Source organism: Brachypodium distachyon, chromosome 4, assembly GCF_000005505.3.
Source record: "Brachypodium distachyon strain Bd21 chromosome 4, Brachypodium_distachyon_v3.0, whole genome shotgun sequence".
NCBI classification, from domain to species: Eukaryota; Viridiplantae; Streptophyta; class Magnoliopsida; order Poales; family Poaceae; genus Brachypodium; species Brachypodium distachyon.
The window spans coordinates 35,749,120-35,771,201 of NC_016134.3; the positions used below are offsets into that span (position 1 = coordinate 35,749,120).

The window sequence follows — 22,082 nt, forward strand, 5'->3', positions numbered from 1 at the left end:
GGAAGATTAGGCATAGGAAAAACTCTTCTCCCCAGATGCTGCTTAAGTTGACTCGTATGAAAACCTGGGTGAATCTCTAGTTTATAGGGCCATGAAAAACTTTGATCTCAATTTCAATGATCCTGAATCAGGATGTAAACACCGGCAAAAAAAAAAAGAATCAGGATGTAAACGGCGGCCCATTTAAGCCCGTTTAGTGTCCATTTAGGCACCAGTCAAGCGTGCAGACACGCATTGGGAGGCAAACACGGTACCAAAACACACTAAAATGCATACCAGGCGGGCTTCCCGCGCCGTTTAAGCCGCCGTTGACATCCCTAATCCTGAAAGACCCAAAGCATCATGTCTGGAAGGCTGAATTTATAAACACGCCATATCCCCTACTTCAAAATGACTTTCAGTTCTCAGTGTCTCATCAAACTGCTTGAGTCTGTTTTAGGCCTTGTGCAAATCTGTCTTCATTTGTTGCCTGGCTTTTTCCTAACGCCTTGCATGAAACCCAATGTTTGCAACACTTAGACATAGTGTATGAAGTAACGAAAAAAACATTTACGGCATCAAAACAATTAGTCGGAGCACACCCAGAATCATTACAACCTAACGTCTTGCGTTCGCAGCAAATGATATGCGTATGCTTGCTTGTACTAGCATGTTGAAATACTGATTGTAACATCAAAACTTTCAAAACTCCTCAGAGTTGCCATTGCTTAGTTATAAACAAATTGAGCTAGTCTTGCACACGACTAGCCAAGAAACATGTTCTCGCAAAAAAAAAACATGGCTGGCCGCTGGCGGCGCTATCCCTATCCTGAGACTGAATTGTCCTTATTTTCAAATTCCCCTGGAGGGATTTCTCCAAACGTTTTTTTATATGCACTGCCAGATTTTCATTACATTCTCGAAGCATTTTGATGAACCAGAGAACTTGGGGAAAAAAGTTGTGACGAGCACGCTGCACGCCCTAAGCCCTGGCCCTGCTGGTTCTGTTCGCTCAGGCCCATCTTGTTGATGCACTCCATATAACGCCTAGTTATAGTCCGCAATTCCTCTAAAAAAGTTATAGTCCGCAATTAAATTTGACCCAATCATAATTATTTCAAAACAATTACGGAGTACATCCCTTTGGCAAGAACGCATCTCGTCGACACAGGTATAATTGCTGTAAGAAGGCAACAAGGGTCCCATAGTCGATCACGACGGTAGAAGACCAGTGTTCCAAACGAGATCACTGAGAATCGGGGAGGCATAGGAATTTTTCTGAGGCCATTTTTATACCAAAACCTTGTCTTCAAGCCGTTGGAACTTGGAATCGTACCGCTGCGGCGCTGTCACTTGCAGCTTCTACCTGACCCAAGAAAGATGATGCAGAAAGTCCCATGTAAAAAATTTGTTGGCATACCTCCAATTAAACAGACATACTGACATACTGGATGACTCTATAAGATCATGTAACCGAATCATCGTATATAGTCAAAATTTTGTACTCCCTCTGATCCTAAATTCTTGACTCAAATTTGCCCAAATATGAATGTATCTATTCTTAAAAAGCATCTAGATACATGTAATATTTCGATAATAATTTAGGATCGGAGGGAGTAATATTTAGGAACAGAATCTTATAAAATAATAAATAGTATACAGTTGGTGATCGTCCAGAAGACACCATCAATCAAGATGAGATTGATTCCATGGTGGCAACTGATTGTGAAATTAAAGTTGATACGGACGAATTAGAGGTAACAGTTTGCAGTGAGTTACACGCTAGTTAATAAAATATGCAGACAATTGCACTGGTATCTTCTAAGGCAATCGCTGTTGTCAGATAATGAGGATTTTTTTTGTTTCATACACACAGTTGAGCGCGAAGGTTTTTGAAATACATTAACAGTTCCCCACCTTTTCAGTTAAGCTGTTGTGCAGGTTTAGCACAAGAACATGTACATCTATTGTCACATCAACGTTCATCTAAATTCCCTTCAATGATGTTAACGGAATCCAAATAAGGTACTCGCTGCTTCTCTACGTACAAAATGGAACTGCCATGGTAAGAACAAACTAATATTTAGATCGAGGGAAGAAGGATTCCATAAACAGGAAAATAATTTCTATGCAAATCAGATCAGTAATGCAATCTAGAAGCATATATGTACTGACAATTATGTACAGTAAATAATAATTTTTTATATGAGTAACGGATTTCTAAACCAGATAATGGAATAATATGTCTTGATATCCTTGCAGAAAATTGGCATAGTAAGAATATTCTTGCACATAAATCATTGAATATTTTGGGAGTGTTTTGCATCCAAGGCACATACTAAAGAAACTGTTCAAACTGCACATCATTTCTATGAAACTTGCATATATAAGACTACTGTTGTAAGAACACTGTTGAAGGAGTTTACGGAGTCCTAGGTCTTAACTGTTAATTCTTTTTCTCAAACAAGCATCAAAATGCGTGACATTTTTGTATTATAAGGAGAGCACTGGGAAGATGCAAAAATTACAGAGGCGAACCAAAACTGAAACCAAGAAAAGAAACAAAACTAAGCTTGGAAGGCAAACCAAAAAGGGTGCCACTGGAAATTAAAAAAGCCCACGAAAATAAAGAAATAAGAATAGATCATAATTCAAGGTGTGAGCCGAAAGAGACTGATAATCCCCACATGTTGCAGAGCTTGGTACTAATCCCTGATTAAATATGTCAAATAGGTTCAAAAGGAGAAGGAATAAAATATTACTTTATTGCAAGCAGGTCCTCGTCTAGTCATGTTTAAGCAGCTGTAATTTCGTTCACAAGCATATGTTGGCCTCCCCTTCCTGACTATCATTTACAACCCAGGATACAGCATACAATAGAAGCCTACGTACGAAGTTTCTGAAAACAGCACACCTTAAAAGTAGTTATTTAAGCACTAGTTTCTCACCTCCTGCCGTCAAGTTACACTTGATGCCTTCCTTGTTTCCCATTGGTTACATTTAGTTCCATCAGGCCGTCGACTGTATTTTTCTCTTGGTTGATAAGTTCCTGCACCGTCTTAGACAATTGTGAGTTATAAAGGTTTTGTCATCTGTGCACAAGCACAAAGCCACAGACAAAGGATATAAATGATGGTAGAATGTCAATTGTTGATAAGTCCTGCACTGTATTACAGAGGCAGCTTCGCGAGGTTGTCTTCGCCTAGGCAACTTTGATATCCTAAAACCATTCACTACATCCAAATAGGTAGTACAAGAGCAGTGTAACCTGTATCAGCATTCACCGTTCTGGATCATGGATGAGAGATGTGATATGGACAAGTCAGAGGAGGTACTTCTGCCTGGGTTCCGGTTCCATCCCACAGATGAAGAGCTGGTGGGTTTTTATCTCAAGAGAAAGATTCAGCAGAAACCCCTTTCCATTGAGCTCATCAGGCAACTGGACATCTACAAGTATGACCCATGGGATCTCCCAAGTAAGCTGCTATGCTCTCTGTACTTCCCGTTCTTATTTGCTAGTGGGTGGAGAATAAGGAACTTTAATATTGCAAAGGTTTGTTTCCCTATCTATTATGCAGATGCCAGATAGTATGCCCCAGGATAAAATTAGAATTTAGAAAGTATTAAACAGTCAGTATCTTAATTCAACCAAATAATGCATGGGGAAAGATCAAGCCATAGTACTCGTGTCATCATCCACTATGTAATCTGAAGTAATTTTTTGCACAGCTTTTAGTGACAGGAACTGCTTACTTTGAGAAACTACAGCAAAAGATACAGTTTTCATAGTTATCCTATATGCGATATATAAAAAAACAACATAAGAAGAACTATCTCCTTTGCATCCACTCGAGTACAAAGTTTTACTCTGGAAAAAGTTGATCTTATAGCAATATTTCCAGCAATGGATACACCAAAAGGTCAGATTGAACTCAGATGAAAGATGACAACTTCTACACCATTACCACAAATAAGAGATCCAAGATTGGTCAGATTGATCTTAGGGCTCCCCTCACCCCCCTCTAGTATCTTCTTTTTTCGTTCTTTCTTTTTATAATAACACGCTGTGTTGTTTCGTTAAAAAGAAAGAGAGAGATGGAAGATTGTAAGCATGGATGATGCATACGTGGAAAGTGTTCGAAATACAGTAGCAATCATAGATAATAGCAAAAGTGACACAAAACATACTAACTTAGAGCACCTATATTCATATGAGACCTCGTTAAGTGGCACCTTCTCGTCAGAAAAGAAAACGCCACCTAGTTATCATCCTTATCTGCAACATTACTTCATTGTCTTGTATTATTCACCTTTACTCTCTGTAATCTTTAAGTTTATTATCTTGCTCATGGATAGAGCTTGCAAGTTCTGGCGAGAAAGAATGGTATTTCTACTGCCCAAGGGACCGGAAGTATCGGAATAGTGCTAGACCAAATAGAGTCACAGGAGCTGGATTCTGGAAAGCAACAGGAACAGATAGGCCCATTTACTCTTCTGAGGGAACCAAGTGCATAGGCCTGAAGAAGTCCCTTGTCTTCTATAAAGGGAGAGCGGCTAAAGGGATCAAGACAGATTGGATGATGCATGAGTTCAGGCTTCCTTCACTAACTGATCCATCACTTCCTAAAATACCAATAGACAAAAACATTCCAGCTAATGTAAGGCCTTTATTCATAGTATTTACTTATAGCACTAAAATTCTTAGAATATTAGATATATGATATATCTTCTGATGATTTTTCTTTATCAAACAGGATGCATGGGCTATTTGTAGGATATTTAAAAAGCCTAGTTCGATGGCACAAAGAGCGTTATCTCACTCCTGGGGTCCCCAATCAACTGCCATGACAGAGCCAGACCTGTTATCTGCTTTGCAGTCCATACAAGCTTCGCATTTTGCTTTGGAAGGCTCCTCTCGCTCAGCAGAACTTGCACTACCTGCGAATCGGTTCAATAGCCAACAGTCCTTTCAGGGACGACAACTGCAGAAGCTCAACAGTTCAGAAAATGGGTCTTCATGTAAAGTAATAAACTTCAACCTTAGTCCATCTTTAACTCATCTATCAGACAAAGACATCCATAGCGGTCCGATCATCATGCCATTTGAAACACAGACCCTGCAGAAGTCATCGGATGCCACATCCGTGGTTCTCAGCATAGCCCCTGGAATAATCAATAGCATACATGAAGCCTCGCCAAACACCGAGCTTGAACAGCCTGAAGAGTGCAATGGATATGCAGTTGATTGGGTTATGGACACAGACAAAGGAATTGGAAATAGCGATGAAGATCCATATACAAGAAAAGCTGAGAATGGATACATTACTGGCAATCAGTGTGGAGTTTCACGAAAAATAAAATTTCCATTTGATTTGGGGGAAGATTCTTCAGATGATTGGGCATGTAGCATTCGCTGCGAATCTCTCACTTGCCCCGAACCTCCCCCAGAGATGTCCAATAGCTGCTCTACCGAAAAATATTATACATAGTTGGAAAATATAACACCAACAGCTATTTTCATCTATCAGCAAAGATCAGCCATTGTACATTTTCAGTTAGGTCTGCATCTTATGAACTGTACCTATGTTTACAGATAAGCTAACAGCGAGAAGAATAGCCTGGTCGTATGTATTTGAGTTCTTCATCATCATGAATACCTATATTTTCCCTGATAACTAGAGGTGTGCCCTACATGTAAAAATATGCAAATTTCATCATAAAACGGATAACAAATTAAGTACAGCAAGGAGACGCCCCCAGACCCATCGGTGTAGCAGTAGCTCTAGGCCTGTACAGTTGTTGTCTTTTTTGTTTCTCTAGTGGTTTTGGTTCTTTCAGTTGATTTTTTCACTTCGTTTCGTTTTTTTCTTCTTCAGTTTGTTTCTTTGTACGCGAAATGACGCGCATTTAGATGCATGTTTGAGAAAAGAGTACAGCAAGGAAGTCTGACTCGGTTCTGTTACCATGGAAACTTTAGAGCTTAGATAACTAACTATCCAGTCTTCTGCATGATCAGGAACAAGCATCTCTGATCAAATACCTACAAGATTTAGAACAACTGCCAATGTGACTACAAAGTACAGTAAACAGAGTAAAAATACTAAAGTGGCTCAAAAATCCGAAAACATTTACGTATATAAAAGTTCATGTCTTCTTTGTGCTTGTAAATTTTCATTGAAAAAAGAACATTTTTGTGCCCTGAGCAAAAAAAAAAACAGTGCGTTTAAAAAGTAAAAGAGTAGCCACTAAATTGTTTTTACACAGGAACCAAAATCAATATTTTCTCCATGAAATTTTAAAAACACACAAAGTACTCGGACGTTTACATCATTATATGTTTATTTTTTCCCGAAATTTTGACATTTGGAAAAAAAACTTTGAAATACTCCAGCAAATTAATCTAATATACCAATGGTGCCATAGTTCATTGCTTACATATATAACAAACTGGTCTCTTTTCCAATTTCCTTAAGATAATGTCATCATCTAAATTCAATTAAGAAATCTTGCAGAGACACAAAGTTTACAGCATTAACATACTCTGCAATATGTCTTGGTCAGAATAAATCTTCAGCCGATGTACTATGATCTCTATAGTTGATCTCATGCAAGCAGCCCAGAACACCTCATGAAACACATGTTCCTATCTACTGTGCCGTATTTCTGTATCCCTTCAGTCAATTCAATTATTACACCATACTCCATCCAGGCTCTTTCTTGACATCCATTGATTTTCTGACTCTCGCTACTTCCTCCCAGTCTCCAGAATTTGCAAGAATGTTCGACAGAGTTGCAAAAGAGCCTGAATCGTAACCATCTTCACGAATCTTATTTTCTACGAATCCTCCAAGTACAGCATCATTATGAACTCTGCAAGCAGCAAAGAGTGTGCTCCATACCATCAAGTCAGCCTTCATAGGCATACTCTCAATAAAACTCTTTGCATCTTGAAGCCTCCCAGATCGACCAAGTAAATCAACCATACAACAGTAGTGATGTAACATTGGCTCAACCCCATAAATTGTTCTCATAGATTCAAAATAGTTAACGCCTTCTTCAACCAAACCATTGCGACTGCAAGCAGATAAAACACTCACTAATACAACAGTATCTGGTTTTACTCCAAGCGTAATCATCAAATCGAACATCTCCAAAGCATCCCGACCACTTCCATGTTGAGCGTATCCATCAATTATAGCTGTCCATGTAACTAAATCTGGGGAAGTAATTTCATCAAAAACTTTACGAGAATCATTCAGGTTGCCACTTTTGGAGTACAACTTCACGAGTGAACTGCTTACTGATAGATCGGAGAGTATGCCTGCTTTAATTGCATGCCCATGCAATAATTTACCATAGAGCGGTCTTGCTATGTCAGCACATAGGCTAAGAATAGACGAACATATAAACCTATCTATCTGAAAACCAGTTGACAGCATGAGCTGAAATAGTGACATTGCCTCAGCACTGCAACCATTTGTAGAGTATCCAGATATCATTGAAGAGAACATGACCTGATCTTTGCATGGAGTTGCATCAAAAATTCTTCTGGCTGTTTGTGCTTCTTGACATTTGGAATACATGGAAACCAAACAATGGCTAATGGATGTGATTTCTCCATGGACACGAAGAATGTGTCCATGAATTGTCTTCCCTTTAAGCAAGCATTCTGGTTTGTCACAAGCTGAAAGAATGGCAGATAGCGTCACATAGTCAGGCTTAAAACCATCAAGAATCATAATCCTAAACAATCGGAATGCCTCAACAGAATGACCATGCGATGCAAAACCAGCAACCATTGCTGTCCATGAGACTTCATCCCTTTCCTGCATCTCTTTGAAGACCCTGTAGCTGTCTTCCAAATCATCACCTCTAGAGTACATGGTGGAGAGTGCACTGCCCACAAGAACATCATGAACAAACCCATCTTTTATAACCAACGAATGCAGTTGTCTGCCAAACTCAATTGAGTCCATGGAACTGAAAACAGAAGCATAGCATCTGTCATTTGGTCTTAGGCCCTGACGAAACATCCTCATTAACAGCTGAAGTGATCTCGGTAAGCTGTGGCTACTAACCCCAGATATGAAAGTCGACCAGATACGTGTGCTGCTTACTGTGCCAACTTCTTCAAACGCTGTCTCAGACAACTCAATAGCCCCAATGTTAGCATACGTGCAGATAAGAGCCTCCTTGACAGCGTGATCCAAGTACAGCTCCTTCTTCATGATCATGCCATGCATCTGGCTAACCTCTCGTATCATATACATCTGGGAGCACGCGAGCAAGATGCTAGTGGCTGTGTATTTATTCATTGATACGCCGCTCCGCACCATTTCCCTGAGCAGCCGAACAGCACTTACTGGTTCCTCCTCCTGCACGAAACCAGCTATCGCGGTGGTCCAGGAAACCACATTTCGGATTGGCATCCTCCAAAACTCCCTCATGGCAGCAATCATATCACCCGATTTTGCATACATATTAACAATAGACGTTCCAACAAACACATCATACTCAGGATCACGCCGAAGCACCAAGCCATGCACCGCCCTCCCGACACACAGCTCAGCACCCATTGCACAGGCACTAAGAACCCCAGAGTAAGTGAACGAGTTCGGTTCACAGGAGCCCCGTACCATATCACTGAACATATCAATGGCAAGCCTGTCTTGGTCGTTCCGCACCGCCCCGGAGATAACAGTGTTCCAGCAAACAGCACTCCCCCGGTCGCCATCCTCGAACGCCTTGAGCGCGTCCTCGAAGCGACCGCTCTTGGCTAGCAGGTCGATCATCCCGCTGCATACATAGGCGTCGCCCGTGAGCCCGTCCTTCCAGGCGACGCAGTAAACCTGCTCAGCGAACGCAACGTGCCCAGGGCCGACGCAAGCCGCAAGCGCTTTCCCAAAGTCCAAATGGCTGGGCGTGTTCCCCACAGCGCGCGAGAGGACGAAACTTGCGAGCGCGGACGGGAGTCGCCTGAGATGGTCCGGGTGCCGCACTTCGTCGAGCAGGTGGTGGGCGTCGGCTTGCGCGGCAGAGGCAGTACAGGCTGAGAGCCTGCGTAGGTGGACGGAAAGGGCGGTGGTAATGGCGGCGGGGGACGGAAGGCGTGGAGGCATGAGACGGCGCGATGCAAGGATGGAGAGATGGCGTGGGGATGGAACTGCAGGGAGGACGAATTTAAGCGCGCGGCATCGCCGGCGAACTTTCTTTACAAAATGGCAGGGGGTCCATTACCCTTTGGGACAAGGGGTTAGGGTCACTCAGGAGTCAGGACCTTAACAAAGAATCTCAAAGCCACGCCAATCTTTACAAAAGGATTAAGTAACATTTTGTTCCATCAACGATCATGAAGTCAAGATGGCCGAGTTGGTCTAAGGCGCCAGTTTCAGGTACTGGTCCGAAAGGGCGTGGGTTCAAATCCCACTCTTGACATAAATTTTTCCCCGAATTTGTTGTCGTTCAGTCATTTTGTTTTCCCGAGCTAATTTTTGTCTGCATAAGGCTGTCTTTTTTACTTCTTCGAACAACGTATCCTTTCATCGAACTAGACTTTCTTTTCTTTATCAAACTTATCCCACGCTAGACAAACTGCATAAGCTTGCCTTTATAAGGAATTAAAGGTACCATAAAATTCTCAAACAGATCCCCGACTCCCCGTACTGCTCCCAGGCGGCACCGGGAGAAAACCCTAGCGCCGCCCCCCGTTCTCCCCCTTGCTCCCTTCCGCCGCCGCTGCCGCTGGCCTCGGAGCCGCGGTGGCAGCGGGCCTCCGCTGCCAAAAGGGGCGGGGGGCACCTCTTCCTCTCTGCGTGTGGCGTCGGTGCCCATCGGGCTTGACTAAGACGACGACGGTGGGCTCACCGGCGCGGGGAAGCCAGGGCGACGGCCCCGGGGCGAGAGGCGGCGTTTGGCTTGGGCTCTCGGCGAGGTTTTGTGCGGGGAGCGGCGCCGTGGCCAGGCGCCCGTCGGTCTTGAGTCTGCGCTCGGATCTGACGGTGGCGGCACCTCGGTGAGCTGCTGCGGCGCAAGGAGCTCGAGGTGGTGGGTCGACGGGGACTCTGGTCCCGGTGGAGCCCCAGCTGCTGATCTACGGTGGTGGCGGTGTGCCGTAGATTTGGGAGGGCGGCGCAGCGGCATTGCGACGGGGAACCCGGCGGCCGTTCACGGCGCCGGGCCTAGCTTGCATCGCGGCTGGGGTGCTGCGGTGGTTGCTGGGCATGGTGGTGAGTTGGTGGTGATGACAAATGCAACTTTTGTGTGGCGTGCTGGGTCTTGTGCCCTGGTCGGCAGCAGCCTACTTGGCTGTTCCTTTTGGTGGATGGGCCTGCTAGGCGAAAGCCTTGCTCTGTTGTGCTCGGAGTCGACGGCGGCGGCACTCTTTGGCGTCGGATCCCTCCTTGGAGGCGTCGTCATAAATTTCGCCCCTTCCAAAAGCGGGTGCTTGGCTTTCCGAGTGAAAACCCAAGCTCCGGTTTGTCCGGAGCGGGCGATGGCGGCGGTTACGTCGCTTCCTCCTTGGAGGTCTTGGAGGCCAAGATCGTTGACACGTACGAGCTTCAGGATGCTATGTGGTTTTTCTTGGTCATTATGGATGGTGGACGCCGGGGCAGCGGCGTCGGGTTTGGTTACAGTGTACGTCGGGGCGGCGGCTCCGGAAACCGTTGCTTCTGCAGCTCTATGGTGTGGGGTTGCGGTTTGTCACGGCGAGGGTGTGGATCTTGTGCTGTTGGGGCAGTGAGATTGTCGGCCCGGTCAACGCGATCTCATTGGGGATCGGTTGTCTTGGATGTCGGGGTGGCGGCCCCGAGTTTGGTGCGGCAGCCAAGGTCTGTGAGCGGTTGATTTTGCGCAGCTAGGGCTACGGAGAGCCCCTCTCGTGCGGCGTTGCAGCTCCTGTGCGAGCGGTGGATGTCAGGGCGGCGGCCCTGGAAGGGGGTGATGGTGGTTTGTGCAGGGCGCATTTGGGAGGTGTGTTTGTTGCACGACCTTTACTGTTCTTGTGTTGTGTGGGCGACGGACAGTTTTGTGTTGTGGGTGTGTGTTGTGGGTGTGTCGGACTCTGGGTCTAGTTGAGCTAGGCAGGTTGAGCCTTTTTTGTATGATTTTCGGCCTAATTTTCCTCATAAATCGGGCCAATCTATTATTCTTAAATGAATTGCGGGAGCTCCCCGCCCTCTGACAAGATTCGTCAAAAATAAAAAATCCTCAAACTTTGATAGAAAAAGCAATCCATGGCAATACAAAACACAGCAACTACTGCTAGTAGTAGGAGGAGGAGACCACTGGTCCCGTGATCTAGTCAGCAGCAGCCAGCAGACGCATCTCATCGATCCGGGGCAACTGGTGAGTTATGAGATCCTCTGTTTTCTGGTTGCAGCATGCATGCCGTGCTTGCAGTTGGTACTTGGGTTGTTAGGGTCAGTGATGCCGCCATTAGATACCTCATGTGGCAAACAAAAGGGCACGAGAACTGCTCACCCAGAAGTAGCCAGAGACCCACAGCTGACAGCGTGATTAATATCTGTGGTTCCCATCCCAGCAGTACAATCCAGCCAAAGCTGCCGGTGCCTCTTGCATGCTTGTTGCACACACACCTTGTTGTTGCTTCGTCCCTTAATGGAGTATGAAACTGTACTACCTGCGCCCTCAGCAGTCATGCTATATCGAACTGGCAAGCATGTCAGTCTGGTGGCGACACAAGCAAAGAACAGTTGGTTTCAGAAGTGGCAACCTGCGCACATTCTGGTAGACGTGTCTTTATTCCCTAGTTAAAAGCCAGTGGCTGCTAGTAGAATTGACTATATATATGACATGGGATCTGTGATTCATGCCATGTTTATCAAGTTACATTTGTAGTTACCGACCTTTGTAGAGTGTAAACTGTAAAGAAACTGGATTACTAAGGGGTTGGGAAAAATACCTACAAGCCGTGGATTACATGGTGATGATTGCTTTTTATGAAGAGAAAAGAAACAAAATCAGAGAGAGAGAGAGATAATATGTACTCTCAGCAGGGGAACAACAAAAATGAAGCTTCCCTGTGGATCCTCCTATTTTCTACCAGTATGATCTTGTCCAGCTTCGCCTTGCACCACTGCAGTTGCTCGCTGGTGATCCTCGGCATCCTCAGCACCCGCGCCACCAGCCGCATGTCGACCTGCGAGAAGAAGAGGTTCTGGTTCGATCTGTCCTCCTTGGGCTTCTTGAACTTCTTTACGATGCAGTTCCCCGTCCTCAAGAGATCCTTCAGCCTCTTCTCTTTCTGCACCGGCAGTTTCAGAGCTGAGTTTCCATGGTTTATGTAACTAGTACTTTGCCGGTACTATAGCAAATCATATCCTTTGCCGGACGCATACTATTTTATTGTGTAAAAGGTAAACTTACCTTCTGTAATGTGGCATGGATGTGCATCATAAGATCATGGTCCAAGGGGTCCTGGAGCTCGACGTGGGCGTTCGACAAGCCCTTCAGGACCGACGACGGCGTCTCTGATTTGTCAACCTTGATGAACTCCCACAAAATGTGCATTGACTCCTCCATAACGTCCTCCAGCTCCTCGCTCGTAATGACGTAGTTCCCTTTGCGCTGGTCCTCCATCCTGTCCTTTAAACTGTCCTCTGCAACCCAGAGTTAACATTACTACAACCGATCATTTCAGGCCACAAGGCCCAGTTGACTGTCAAATTTCTGAATCCTGGCGCTAACCTTTTATCACAGGTACTTGCAAGAGGTTCCGAAGGACGCATCGATTGTTGATGTAGTTTGGCAGCCTTGGGCCCTTGAAGGACTCGTCCTCGACGAACCTCTGCACCACCACCTGAAACTGCTGGAACTCTCCGGCCACCTGGTTGTACTGGTGGCTGTGGTAAGAGTCGGATTCCGGCAGATCACGGGCTTGCTCGTACTGCCACCTGAGGAACTCCCATGACAGGCACGTCTGGCCAACGTAGACCGTCTCCAAGTCATACCGGAGCTCCTTGAGAAACCGCTCAGATGGGTCCTCGGGTGATCTCCGTCGAGATGATCGGAAATTGTGTGACAGGATGGATGTCACTGTTGGTGACATGGTTTTCAGAGAGTTCGTGGCTTGTTGGGGCCCTCTGAGCTGGAGAAAATCTGCAGTGAAATTTCAGTACAGCACCATATTAGAGATTAAAGAGTCTTTATACAAGTGGGGGAAAGCTAATAAATCCATTTCTTTGAGCATGCTGAGTTGGACAAATATGCTAGTTGAAAGCAAAACAAAGCTATGTCAGTCAGATTTACAAAAGGTAGATGCAATGCTTGATCGATACAAAAGTTGCAGGGATTGTGAATAGCATTCGAGCAGTCCTTCAATATCGCAAATAAATGCAGTTCTTCATTCTGACCAGATTGAACCCAATTCCAGAACATTTTTGCCTTTAAAGTGAACCAGGCTACCTCTCTAAAGGTAAGGGTGATATTGGATCTGGGCCATGAAAGGATTTCATTAATTCTGTCCTAAAATGATATTTGACCTGCAGTTAACAGTTACCATCGCTTCCCGGAGAAGAAAGAAATGTTTTCAGATTACCCATTGTGTAATCCCATGCAATTAACTCCGTCCCAAGTTGATATCCCCCGCATTACATTCTAACACCCTTAAAAAGGAAAGTTTACGCTCACAAGTAGATTTTTTTTTTAATAATCTCGTGTCTAAATATAATTCTTCAAAAACAAAGGGTGCTCTGGTTTTTTAGCTATATAAACACAAGAAAAGCAGCATGGTACAAGTACCAAATTATCATGATTAAATATCCAGATTTCCGATTTTACGTAATTTTGTATTGAAAAATTGAAATATCCCTTTAATTTAATTTGGAAATTTTAGTTCGAGTTTAAAGTTCTAGGTATGTTAACATTACTCTGGATTTTCTGAAAAGATTCTCTGGCACAAAATATTCATCATTATATTCCCCTTACTGCTCATCAGTGAAATATCTGTGCTTTCCCATCATCTGTGTGATTATAATAATCCAATTGAATATTAAGGATCATCAAATACTAACTGTTCAAAGAAATGGAGCTTACCCTAATTTCTTTTTATAGAATATCTGTGCAATTGTACTCGAGAAAAGAAATACCCATGCAATTGTACTTGAGTGCCCACAAATATACTGGAATCAAAGAGGACAAAAATAAACGGGTGTAGTTAAGTTTGGCGTACCTATTGCATACATCTTCTGATAGCACAGTATGTCAAACTTTCTCATCCTCTCCCTATAGCTCTTGTAGAACTTGTTCAGCTCGTCCATCGGGTCGTCACGCAGGAACTTGGCGTCAATCCTCCATGGCTTAAGGTCCTCCATTGGCGCTTTTGGTGACTCTGCTTCCTCCAGGATCGTCGGCAGCCCAACTGACCGCACCTTCTTCAGCTCCAGCTTAAGCTGCTCTATCAGGTCCTGGTGCTCCCACAGTGACTCCAGCTCATCCTCCTCCTCTGTCAAGTCTTTCCACTTGCCTTCCTGATCCTCTTCCTCCTCCTCCAAAGCTTTTGCCTTCTCGGGAACTGAGAAATGGACATGTCGAGGGGTTTTGCCCGGATGATCATCTGCACTAGCACGTTTATCTTCTGTTGGCTCTGAAATGTTCTTGCCTTCAGGGATCACCCCATGATGATGATCATTTGTATCGAACTCTTGCTCTGGATGCTCTGGGATTATGTTATCATCAGAAACCACTGCACCTGACTGATCATTTATATCGACAATTGCTTTCCTGTCATCAGGCATGAGTTCATTTGAATGATCATTTGTGACAGAAAGTTCTTTCACTGAAAGCTCAGGGCTTCTTTTTTCATCATAAGCAACTTCACCTGCTTGTTCTTCTCTGCCTACAATTTCTTTCCAAACATCAGCTATAACAAGTTCATGTGATTGGTCACCTGTACCGACAAATTCTAGATCGGAATGCTCTGGGCTTCTCTTGTCGTCAGAAACCGATGCATCTGGTTGATCATTTGTACTGGCCGATTCTGCCCTATCAACAGAGACAAGCTCCGGCGAATTATCACTCGTACCGACAAGTACCCTCTCTGATGGCTCTGGCTCTGGGCTCTTAGTATCATGAACTGATTGATACGCCGAAACAGCCAGCTCTCTGTCAGTGGCTGCTCCTGGACTGCTCTTAGCATCGGAAATAGCTTCGTCTGAATGATCATTTATCGTGATGGTTTCCTTCTCCGAATGCTCCAAGCTGTTCTCAGCAGTGGAATCAGCGTCGTACACGGGTGCTGCGGCCATGGGCTCGTCATCATCATCACTCATGTCGATGCAGCTCCCCTCTGCCTCTTCGGCTTCTCCAGTTCCCTTCTCGTCATCCTCTTTGTACTCGGCATCCGGCGAAGGGCTCCGAGACCACATGTCCTCAGGGTACTTGATGCTGTCCGGAGAAGCCTGGCCGATCGAGCCCGGCGACACCGTGGTCGGCGTGGAATGGCGGAAAGACCGCTCCAGCGCGTCAACCTCCTGCAGGGACTCCATGGCCTGGAGCACCTTGGCCTTGTAGCTCCGGAGGCTGGCGGCGTCGTGCGCCGCCGCGGGAAAGTCCTTCTCCGAGAGGAACCAGTCGCTGTCGGAGTCGACGACGAGCTCCTTCACCGAGTACCCGTCGCTAGCGCTGGACTCTGAGTCGGAGTCGCCGAAGCCGGAGAATTCGGACGCGAAGCTCGTCCTCGCCGCGCTCACGGCGGCGCCGCTGCCCTTGGACGGGGTCCTCGCCGGCTTCCGCCTCCGCGACTGTGTCTTCTTCCCCGGTGACGCCGCTCCGGGCTTGTTCGCCGGCTGGAAGTTGTTCGTCGTGGCGAGGCCGCCGCTGCGGCGGGAGGCCACGTCGACCACCCTTCGCTCCTCAGGCTGCGCGGGCGGCGGCGGCGGCAGAAAGGACTCCTGGACGCGCACCGTCATGGCCTCCGGCTCCTTGACGAACCCGCGGAAGTCTCGCTCCGTCAGGAACCGGTAGTTGTGCGTAGCTGGAACGATCTTGGGCTCTTCTTCTTCTTCTTCCGCTACTTCCTCTGTTTCCTCTGCTTCCTCCTCGTGTTCTTCTCGACAAGCCAGCGGTCCAGATGGAATTGGCGATTCCTTCTCCTGCTCTCGTTCGTGCTGTTCCTTCTCTTGGACCACCGCCGCCTCTCGCGGAATCTCCGGTATCTGGTGGTGGAAGCTGAAACTGAGGCTCGACGGAGCCGGCGGCGGCGAGGCCGTGGCCGTGGGCGCTGAGTCGTCGAAAGCCCGGTCGTACGTGGCCATGCTCTCAACGAAATCCTCCTCGCTCGCATGCACGAAGCTGAAGCTGCGCATCATCTGCAGAACCCTGTCGTCGTTCCTGTCCGCCTCTGCCTCGCCGGCGAAGCCTCCGCGGCTCGCCTTCTTCTCCGCCTCCGCGTCCTCGCTGCTGACAGGAAGGTAAAAAAAAAGGAAACCACCACCAATCAGTCATGCCATAATCACGGCAGTGGGCCGATCAGAGAAATTCAGATTCGAAAACCCAAGGGAAATCGAACCCTTCTGGCAGCAGGGAGGCAGTAGTCGCGCTTACCTTGAGGAGGAGGAGGAGGGAGAGGACATGTAGGCGGAGGCGACATGGATGGCGGCGACGAGCGCGACGGTGAGGAGCCAGAAGAAGAGGGGCGTGGCGGAGGAGGAGGAGGAGGAGAAGCCCACCACGGATTGGATAAACCCGCCGGAGCCGCCACCACCCGCGGCGGCGCGGGCTCCTTCCCCGACATCCATGGACGACGCAAAATTCAACCAGGCGCCAACCGGCAAAGTGGCTGCTACCTGCTAGGCCGCCTTCCAAGCCAACAACATAGCAGCGGCAGAGCTAACAACAGCCCAGCCTAGCGATCCTGTCGTCCTTTGTACGCCATGGTCGCGCGCGGCAGGAAGGAAGGCGAGGAAAACAACGCGGCAGCGGCCTATCTATCGATCGATGGAGAGAGACGAGAAGGAAGGAGAGCCGGAGTGCGACTGATTCGGACCCGGCAGCCACGCCCACGATGCGACCGCGACGCGACGCCAGGGCCAGGCTCGGGCCTGGGCGGGCTCGCCTTCAAGCACACACTCAACACAACAGGTGCGTCCTCTCCTCCTCCGATCAATCAGGTCGCACCTAAACTCGACTCGTGACACCTGCGCACCCAAAATCAACGCGGGATCGATTATTCGATTGGGGTCCGGGGCTTTTTGATCTGACGCCCCCCTGCCGGCGTTCGGGCCGGCGAGTTTTTATCGGGGATTTCGGCGGCGGGTGGGCAGTCCGCTTCCTTCGCCGCGCGACCAGCTGGCGTCGGTTTAGGCTTAAGCTAGTGTGGATGGAGGCTGACTCGGCCGAAAGCCCCCAAGATAACAACGTGAACGGCCGCGTGAAACAAGACCGGCCGGTGCCGCGTCCTGCGCCCCGTGCAGCGTTTTCCTTTCTTTCCCCTTGCCTCTTCTTCTTTACTGATTTTGAAATGTCCTTTTTCCTTTGCGGTGTGCTGTTCTTTCCTTGTGCCACACAGATTCTGCTTTTGGTTAGCTTCGCACGGGGAAGAAACCGACTCGGTCCGACGGAGCTCCCGCACCAAATTTTTCACGAGCGAGTGGTTTCAAAAGGGCTGGCGGGATAGGGACATGTATGGTTGTAAATTTGGCAGCCGTTGATTATACACTCTTTTTAGACGGAAAGATCATACGCATTTTGTCTTAACTGGATCCAACTCGGGTGCAAATGTATGGAAGGAATTGAATTATTCGAGCCTTTCATCTTTCCAGCAACAAATGTTCGATGGAAAATTGTGTTCTAAGATAGGAGTTCCTGGCGTTTGAATGAGTTCTTTTTAGGAGCTTTCGATTAGGTTTCAGACGTGTGTCACGCGCTCTCGCACTTGCCATTTCCAGCTGAACCGAGTCATATGACAAGTAGGGTCACAGCACGAGCACCTTCCAATCCATTATGAACGTCTGATTTGATTTCCTGTCTCGTAATAATGGCGCGAGCCTAAATTGCGTGCGCTGCCATGGCCGATGGATCCGATCCTTTCTCTATGGTGCTGCATCCGTGCGGATATGGAAAAGCCTACGGAATTCACCCATGCGATCGAGGAGGCATATATATAGCGTGGCGTAAAGCCAGCCGGCCGGCGATCCGAGTCAATGCGCAGGCGGGATCTAGCACGCATATCTCCGCCAATTACGTGACTCAGATCTCCGTTTAAGCATTCGCACCTGAGAGCTTTTAATTGGATTGTTCGCCAAGAAAGGTGACTCCAGTAGAGTAGATGATGGCAGGTGCTAAATCATTTTCGTGCTCACATGGTTAGACGGTATCAGCTCCGAGATGAGCCGTTTAGTTGCGATCACCAGCATAATACCAGATGATGCGTTCTCACACCGATTAGATGGCTAATGATAGATTTTGTACTCAGAGTTAATTGTATTTACCTAAAAATGTTGAATTATAGGTGAATTGCCATTTTTTCCTCATCATATTGAACTTTTGGATAAACTGGTTTGAAATGCATGAAACTCGATATGATATCTAATCTGAAAGGTCTTGAGTTTAAGACCTGGTTGTCACAATTAAATTGCGAGTCATTTTCGGCTCACATTTAGACTTGAGAAAGCCAAGCGTGAGGATGAGCGTTGACATACAAAGTGAATTCCCTTCTTTTTCTGTCAGGTTGAGTTCTTTGGTGAACTGATTCGGTGCATGAAACTCAATAGTACTAAATCTTAATGTCGCAAGCTATGTCCATCAAATAGGGACGGTCGACACGAGGCGTACTTAATCTTAAATAACTTTAGTTGTGTTCGATCCCGTATGCGATGCACTTTGATCGTTGTAAATGTATATGTGTTTATGGAATACAATGAAATTTTAGCATCGTATACAATATATTGTTTAGGAATCTATAAAGGGAATAAAAAGGAGAAATTTCACTAAATATTGTAAAAGGTAAATTCTACCCTTGAAAATATGAATATTTTTTAACATAATTTTTAAAAATCATGTACAGCTCGTTTGGCATCCATCATTTCGGCATAGAATTGTATAATTCATTTTGAATTTCAAAAAACAACTTGTTTTGGTTGGCACGGAATTAGCCACAGGAATTCAATCTCAAATTCCATGGAATCACGCTATAACTAGCCTCAATTCCTCTCTAAAAGCCATATTCTCTAGAATTGTCTCTCACTCTTCAATTCCATGTTGTAGACAAACATGATTTTTCAACCCGGAATTCAAATTCAACCAAATGAAATCTTATCAAAAATTGGATTTCATTTCATTTTGATTAAATGAAATGAATTCTTGGTTGCCAAACGAGCTGGTGGGGATTAAAAGCAACCCAAATCTGGGTGAAATTGAACTCACTGGATCTTCAACCATAATCACGCAAATTTATTAAACCTAAAAGAACCTTAGCCACACAAAACAAACGCAGATCGTAGGCACGTCTTTGTCCCACCAGCCGCGCATGAAAGAGATGTGACACCTCGTAAGACCAAAAGCAAATCCTCACGTGATGCCAAACACAGCGAAAATCATGTCATCACCCCCAGCGGTTAGCGCACGCCCAAAGCCGGTAAACAGACACATACATCCGTTGAGCGACGACAATTTGCGTCTCCTCCGATCAGGCTGCGCCCGCATCAGGCCGTGGTGGCTGACTGGCTGTGGGCCTGTGGCCGACAGATGCCGAATTCGACGAATCATGGAGATCGGAGAGGCCGGGGGCAGCAGTACGGCCACCCCGCGAGCGCGAGCGCGAGCCCGGCGGGTGGTCCACGCGTCGGCTTGCTGCCACACGGGGGCGAGGTACGCGGGAAAAGTCGTTGCCTGTCCATTTCCTCCGGGAAATCGTACACTCCTTCCTTCATGTGTAATCTGCAGAATATTAGATCTACTCCAGCTTCCACATGTGAGCGCACGACGCAAGTACGACTCCGGCCGGTGATGACGCCATTATGTTATATATATTCTGCTAATCAAAGTTTTAGTCGCAGGAGAGAAAACTCATGCGTTGAATTGTTACAGTACTATGTACGCGGCTCTTCGGGTCTCGGGGAAACTGAAAGATCGGTATGGTTGGGGTGAATAAAAGACTAACAAATTTTAACCTTTTCTTTTCTTAAAAGATACAAACACTTAATTTTAGGACTTTCTAGATTCTCTAAATTGAATGTAACCCTAGTATGAAGTGCACTAGCCGAAACAAAATATAGACAAAGAAGTAAAACAAGTAAGTAAAAGGGCAAGTATGATACCACACGGGAAGACGAATATTTCACCGGAGTTCCACCTATTGGGATCGGTGCACGTCTCCGTTTGGAGGAGCACGAAGACTCGCTCTATTCTCCAACTCACCACACCACAAAGGTGGGATGAGCTCTCATAACACCACAAAAGCGAAGTGATTTTCACTAATGACTTCCTTGAAGGCGAATGTCGAATCTTTACAAACAAGCAGAAAGGCATGAATCCACAACTAATTTGGAGTCTCCTTCCCAAATCCTCAAACAACTCCTCACAAGATTGGAGTGCTTGAAGAGACACCTTCCAGCTAGGGATCCCAAAATCCCAAGAGTAACAAAATCCACCAAGAAAAACCAGGAGAATCAACTTTTGATTTGGTGAAACCCTAAATCGAGCTATTCTCAACCCTTCCTCAAAGTATTAGTTAGGGGGGAAGTACTAGGGAGAGAGATCTCGAGATTTGAAACTTTGGAGGTGAAGAACGCTTGCAGGAATCGATAGTCGAACCGTTGGGGACGAAGACCCCCTTTTATAGGGATCCCTGATTTCTGCCCGTTATAAGCAATTTCTGCACAGGGCGGTACTACCGCTAGTTCAAGCGGTAGTGCAGCACCGGTACCGTGCTAGTGCCGCTATATGTCAGTAGCGTTTTGCTACCTCATAGCACTGGTGCAGTACCGGGGCGGTACTACCGGCCTGGGATGACCGGTACTGCCGCCCTGGATAGGAAAAACAGGCAGAACCCTTTGGTTCAAGAATAGGTTTTAGCTAAACTTCACCGGTGGGATTGAGGCTATCTAGTGGGTGCAATTTGGTGGTTGTGTGTACATGAAATTGATTCACCCAAGCCTTCCTAGATGGATTCGCTCTTTATAGTACAGATTTTCCTACGACTCAATGTAAATAAAAAGCCGTAAATCCTTCTACGCTTCTTTTCTTTGAGGAAAATGAACCGCTTTGCTTGATTCTATATAATTACTGAAAACACTTAGCATACGGTTAGTCCACATATAAAGTTGTCATTAACACCAAAACTCATTAGGGATCGAAATACCCTTTAAGAAACCAGGACATGAACTCATGACAGCGAAAGAATAGTTCCCCCCACAAGGCTACGCCTAAAGTTTCCAAGCGAAATGGGAATATATTGCCCGCACCGATTAGTCCATAGCAACTTGCCCCTGCATACCCTGTTGAGAAAACGATGCTCTTGGCGCATCCGGCCGCGGGCGCGCGAAAGAAAAATCTCACCTCTCACCAGAGGTTGCTTTGGGTTTGGGTTAAACACTTAAACCCAAGCTGGTGACGAGCCATGCATTCGGGATCAGATAGTGACTAGAGGAAGCGTAGTGGAGGTGGTCTCCCAGTCAGCTCCAACTTTTCCATCTTTTGCCCGTAAGAAGCCAAAGTGTTCTTGGTAGGCAAGCATGGTTTGGAACGTCGATCGAGTATCTAGGGGAATTTAAGTGTCGTGGTGTTTCATTTGGCCAGTTCCATTAGCAACACAAAACGCTTTACTTGTTTCACAGGCCATCCATCGTTGCGGGGTGAATCGATCCATCAAACTATCGAAGCCTTTGTGTGCGTTGCACTCTGCATGCTCTGGTGAGTAGTGACTCGACGGTTCTTGATCTGGACTGCCCTTTGTCGGTATACTTTGGAGGAATATGTATCTGAGCGTGGAAAAGTTGTGATCGATGAATATTTACCTTTGTTCTTGGCTTGGCGCTAGCTAGCTCTTGGATCTCATTCCCTTGAAATGTTGGCAATAGCAGTCGAAACTCGCTTTCAGTTCAGTGGGAGAAAAGAGATGGTTTTGCTGTGCCATGGAGATAAAA

At 46.3% G+C, this 22,082-nt stretch overlaps 3 protein-coding genes and 1 non-coding gene across 11 annotated transcripts; 2 read left to right on the forward strand and 2 right to left on the reverse strand.

Moving 5' to 3' along the window:
• Positions 1 to 3,016: 3,016 nt before the first annotated feature.
• On the forward strand, positions 3,017 to 5,440 carry LOC100824629 (protein FEZ). The gene is given in 4 exon segments (XM_014902391.2): positions 3,017 to 3,455; positions 4,336 to 4,637; positions 4,734 to 5,412; positions 5,415 to 5,440. Coding segments are annotated over 4 exon segments (1,188 nt in total). The 5' UTR covers positions 3,017 to 3,274.
• Positions 4,627 to 9,218, reverse strand: LOC100824936 (pentatricopeptide repeat-containing protein At1g74600, chloroplastic). Of its 7 annotated transcripts, XM_024462784.1 has the most exons (5): positions 6,520 to 9,218; positions 5,943 to 6,019; positions 5,561 to 5,667; positions 5,306 to 5,440; positions 4,627 to 5,196 (listed from the first exon to the last, which is right to left on the reverse strand). In XM_024462784.1, the coding sequence occupies exon 1, from the start codon at positions 9,096 to 9,098 to the stop codon at positions 6,669 to 6,671; it is 2,430 nt and encodes an 809-aa protein (XP_024318552.1). In that variant the 5' UTR covers positions 9,099 to 9,218; the 3' UTR covers positions 4,627 to 5,196; positions 5,306 to 5,440; positions 5,561 to 5,667; positions 5,943 to 6,019; positions 6,520 to 6,668. The 7 variants fall into 7 exon arrangements, with proteins under 7 accessions (XP_024318552.1, XP_024318551.1, XP_024318555.1 ...); XM_024462783.1 differs by lacking the exon at positions 5,561 to 5,667; XM_024462787.1 differs by lacking the exons at positions 5,561 to 5,667; positions 5,943 to 6,019.
• Positions 9,219 to 9,333: 115 nt separating this feature from the next.
• Positions 9,334 to 9,414, forward strand: TRNAL-CAG. Its single transcript has one exon. It is a non-coding gene; the product is annotated as a tRNA-Leu (tRNA).
• Positions 9,415 to 11,693: 2,279 nt separating this feature from the next.
• On the reverse strand, positions 11,694 to 17,261 carry LOC100835777. Of its 2 annotated transcripts, none has more exons than XM_010239857.3 (5): positions 16,543 to 17,261; positions 14,171 to 16,398; positions 12,688 to 13,098; positions 12,367 to 12,599; positions 11,694 to 12,244 (listed from the first exon to the last, which is right to left on the reverse strand). In XM_010239857.3, exons 1-5 carry the CDS (start codon positions 16,734 to 16,736, stop codon positions 11,990 to 11,992), a joined length of 3,321 nt encoding a protein of 1,106 aa, XP_010238159.1. In that variant the 5' UTR covers positions 16,737 to 17,261; the 3' UTR covers positions 11,694 to 11,989. The 2 variants fall into 2 exon arrangements, with proteins under 2 accessions (XP_010238159.1, XP_010238160.1); XM_010239858.3 differs by having other exon boundaries at positions 11,769 to 12,244; positions 14,171 to 16,395; positions 16,543 to 17,259.
• Between the last annotated feature and the right edge of the window lie 4,821 nt (positions 17,262 to 22,082).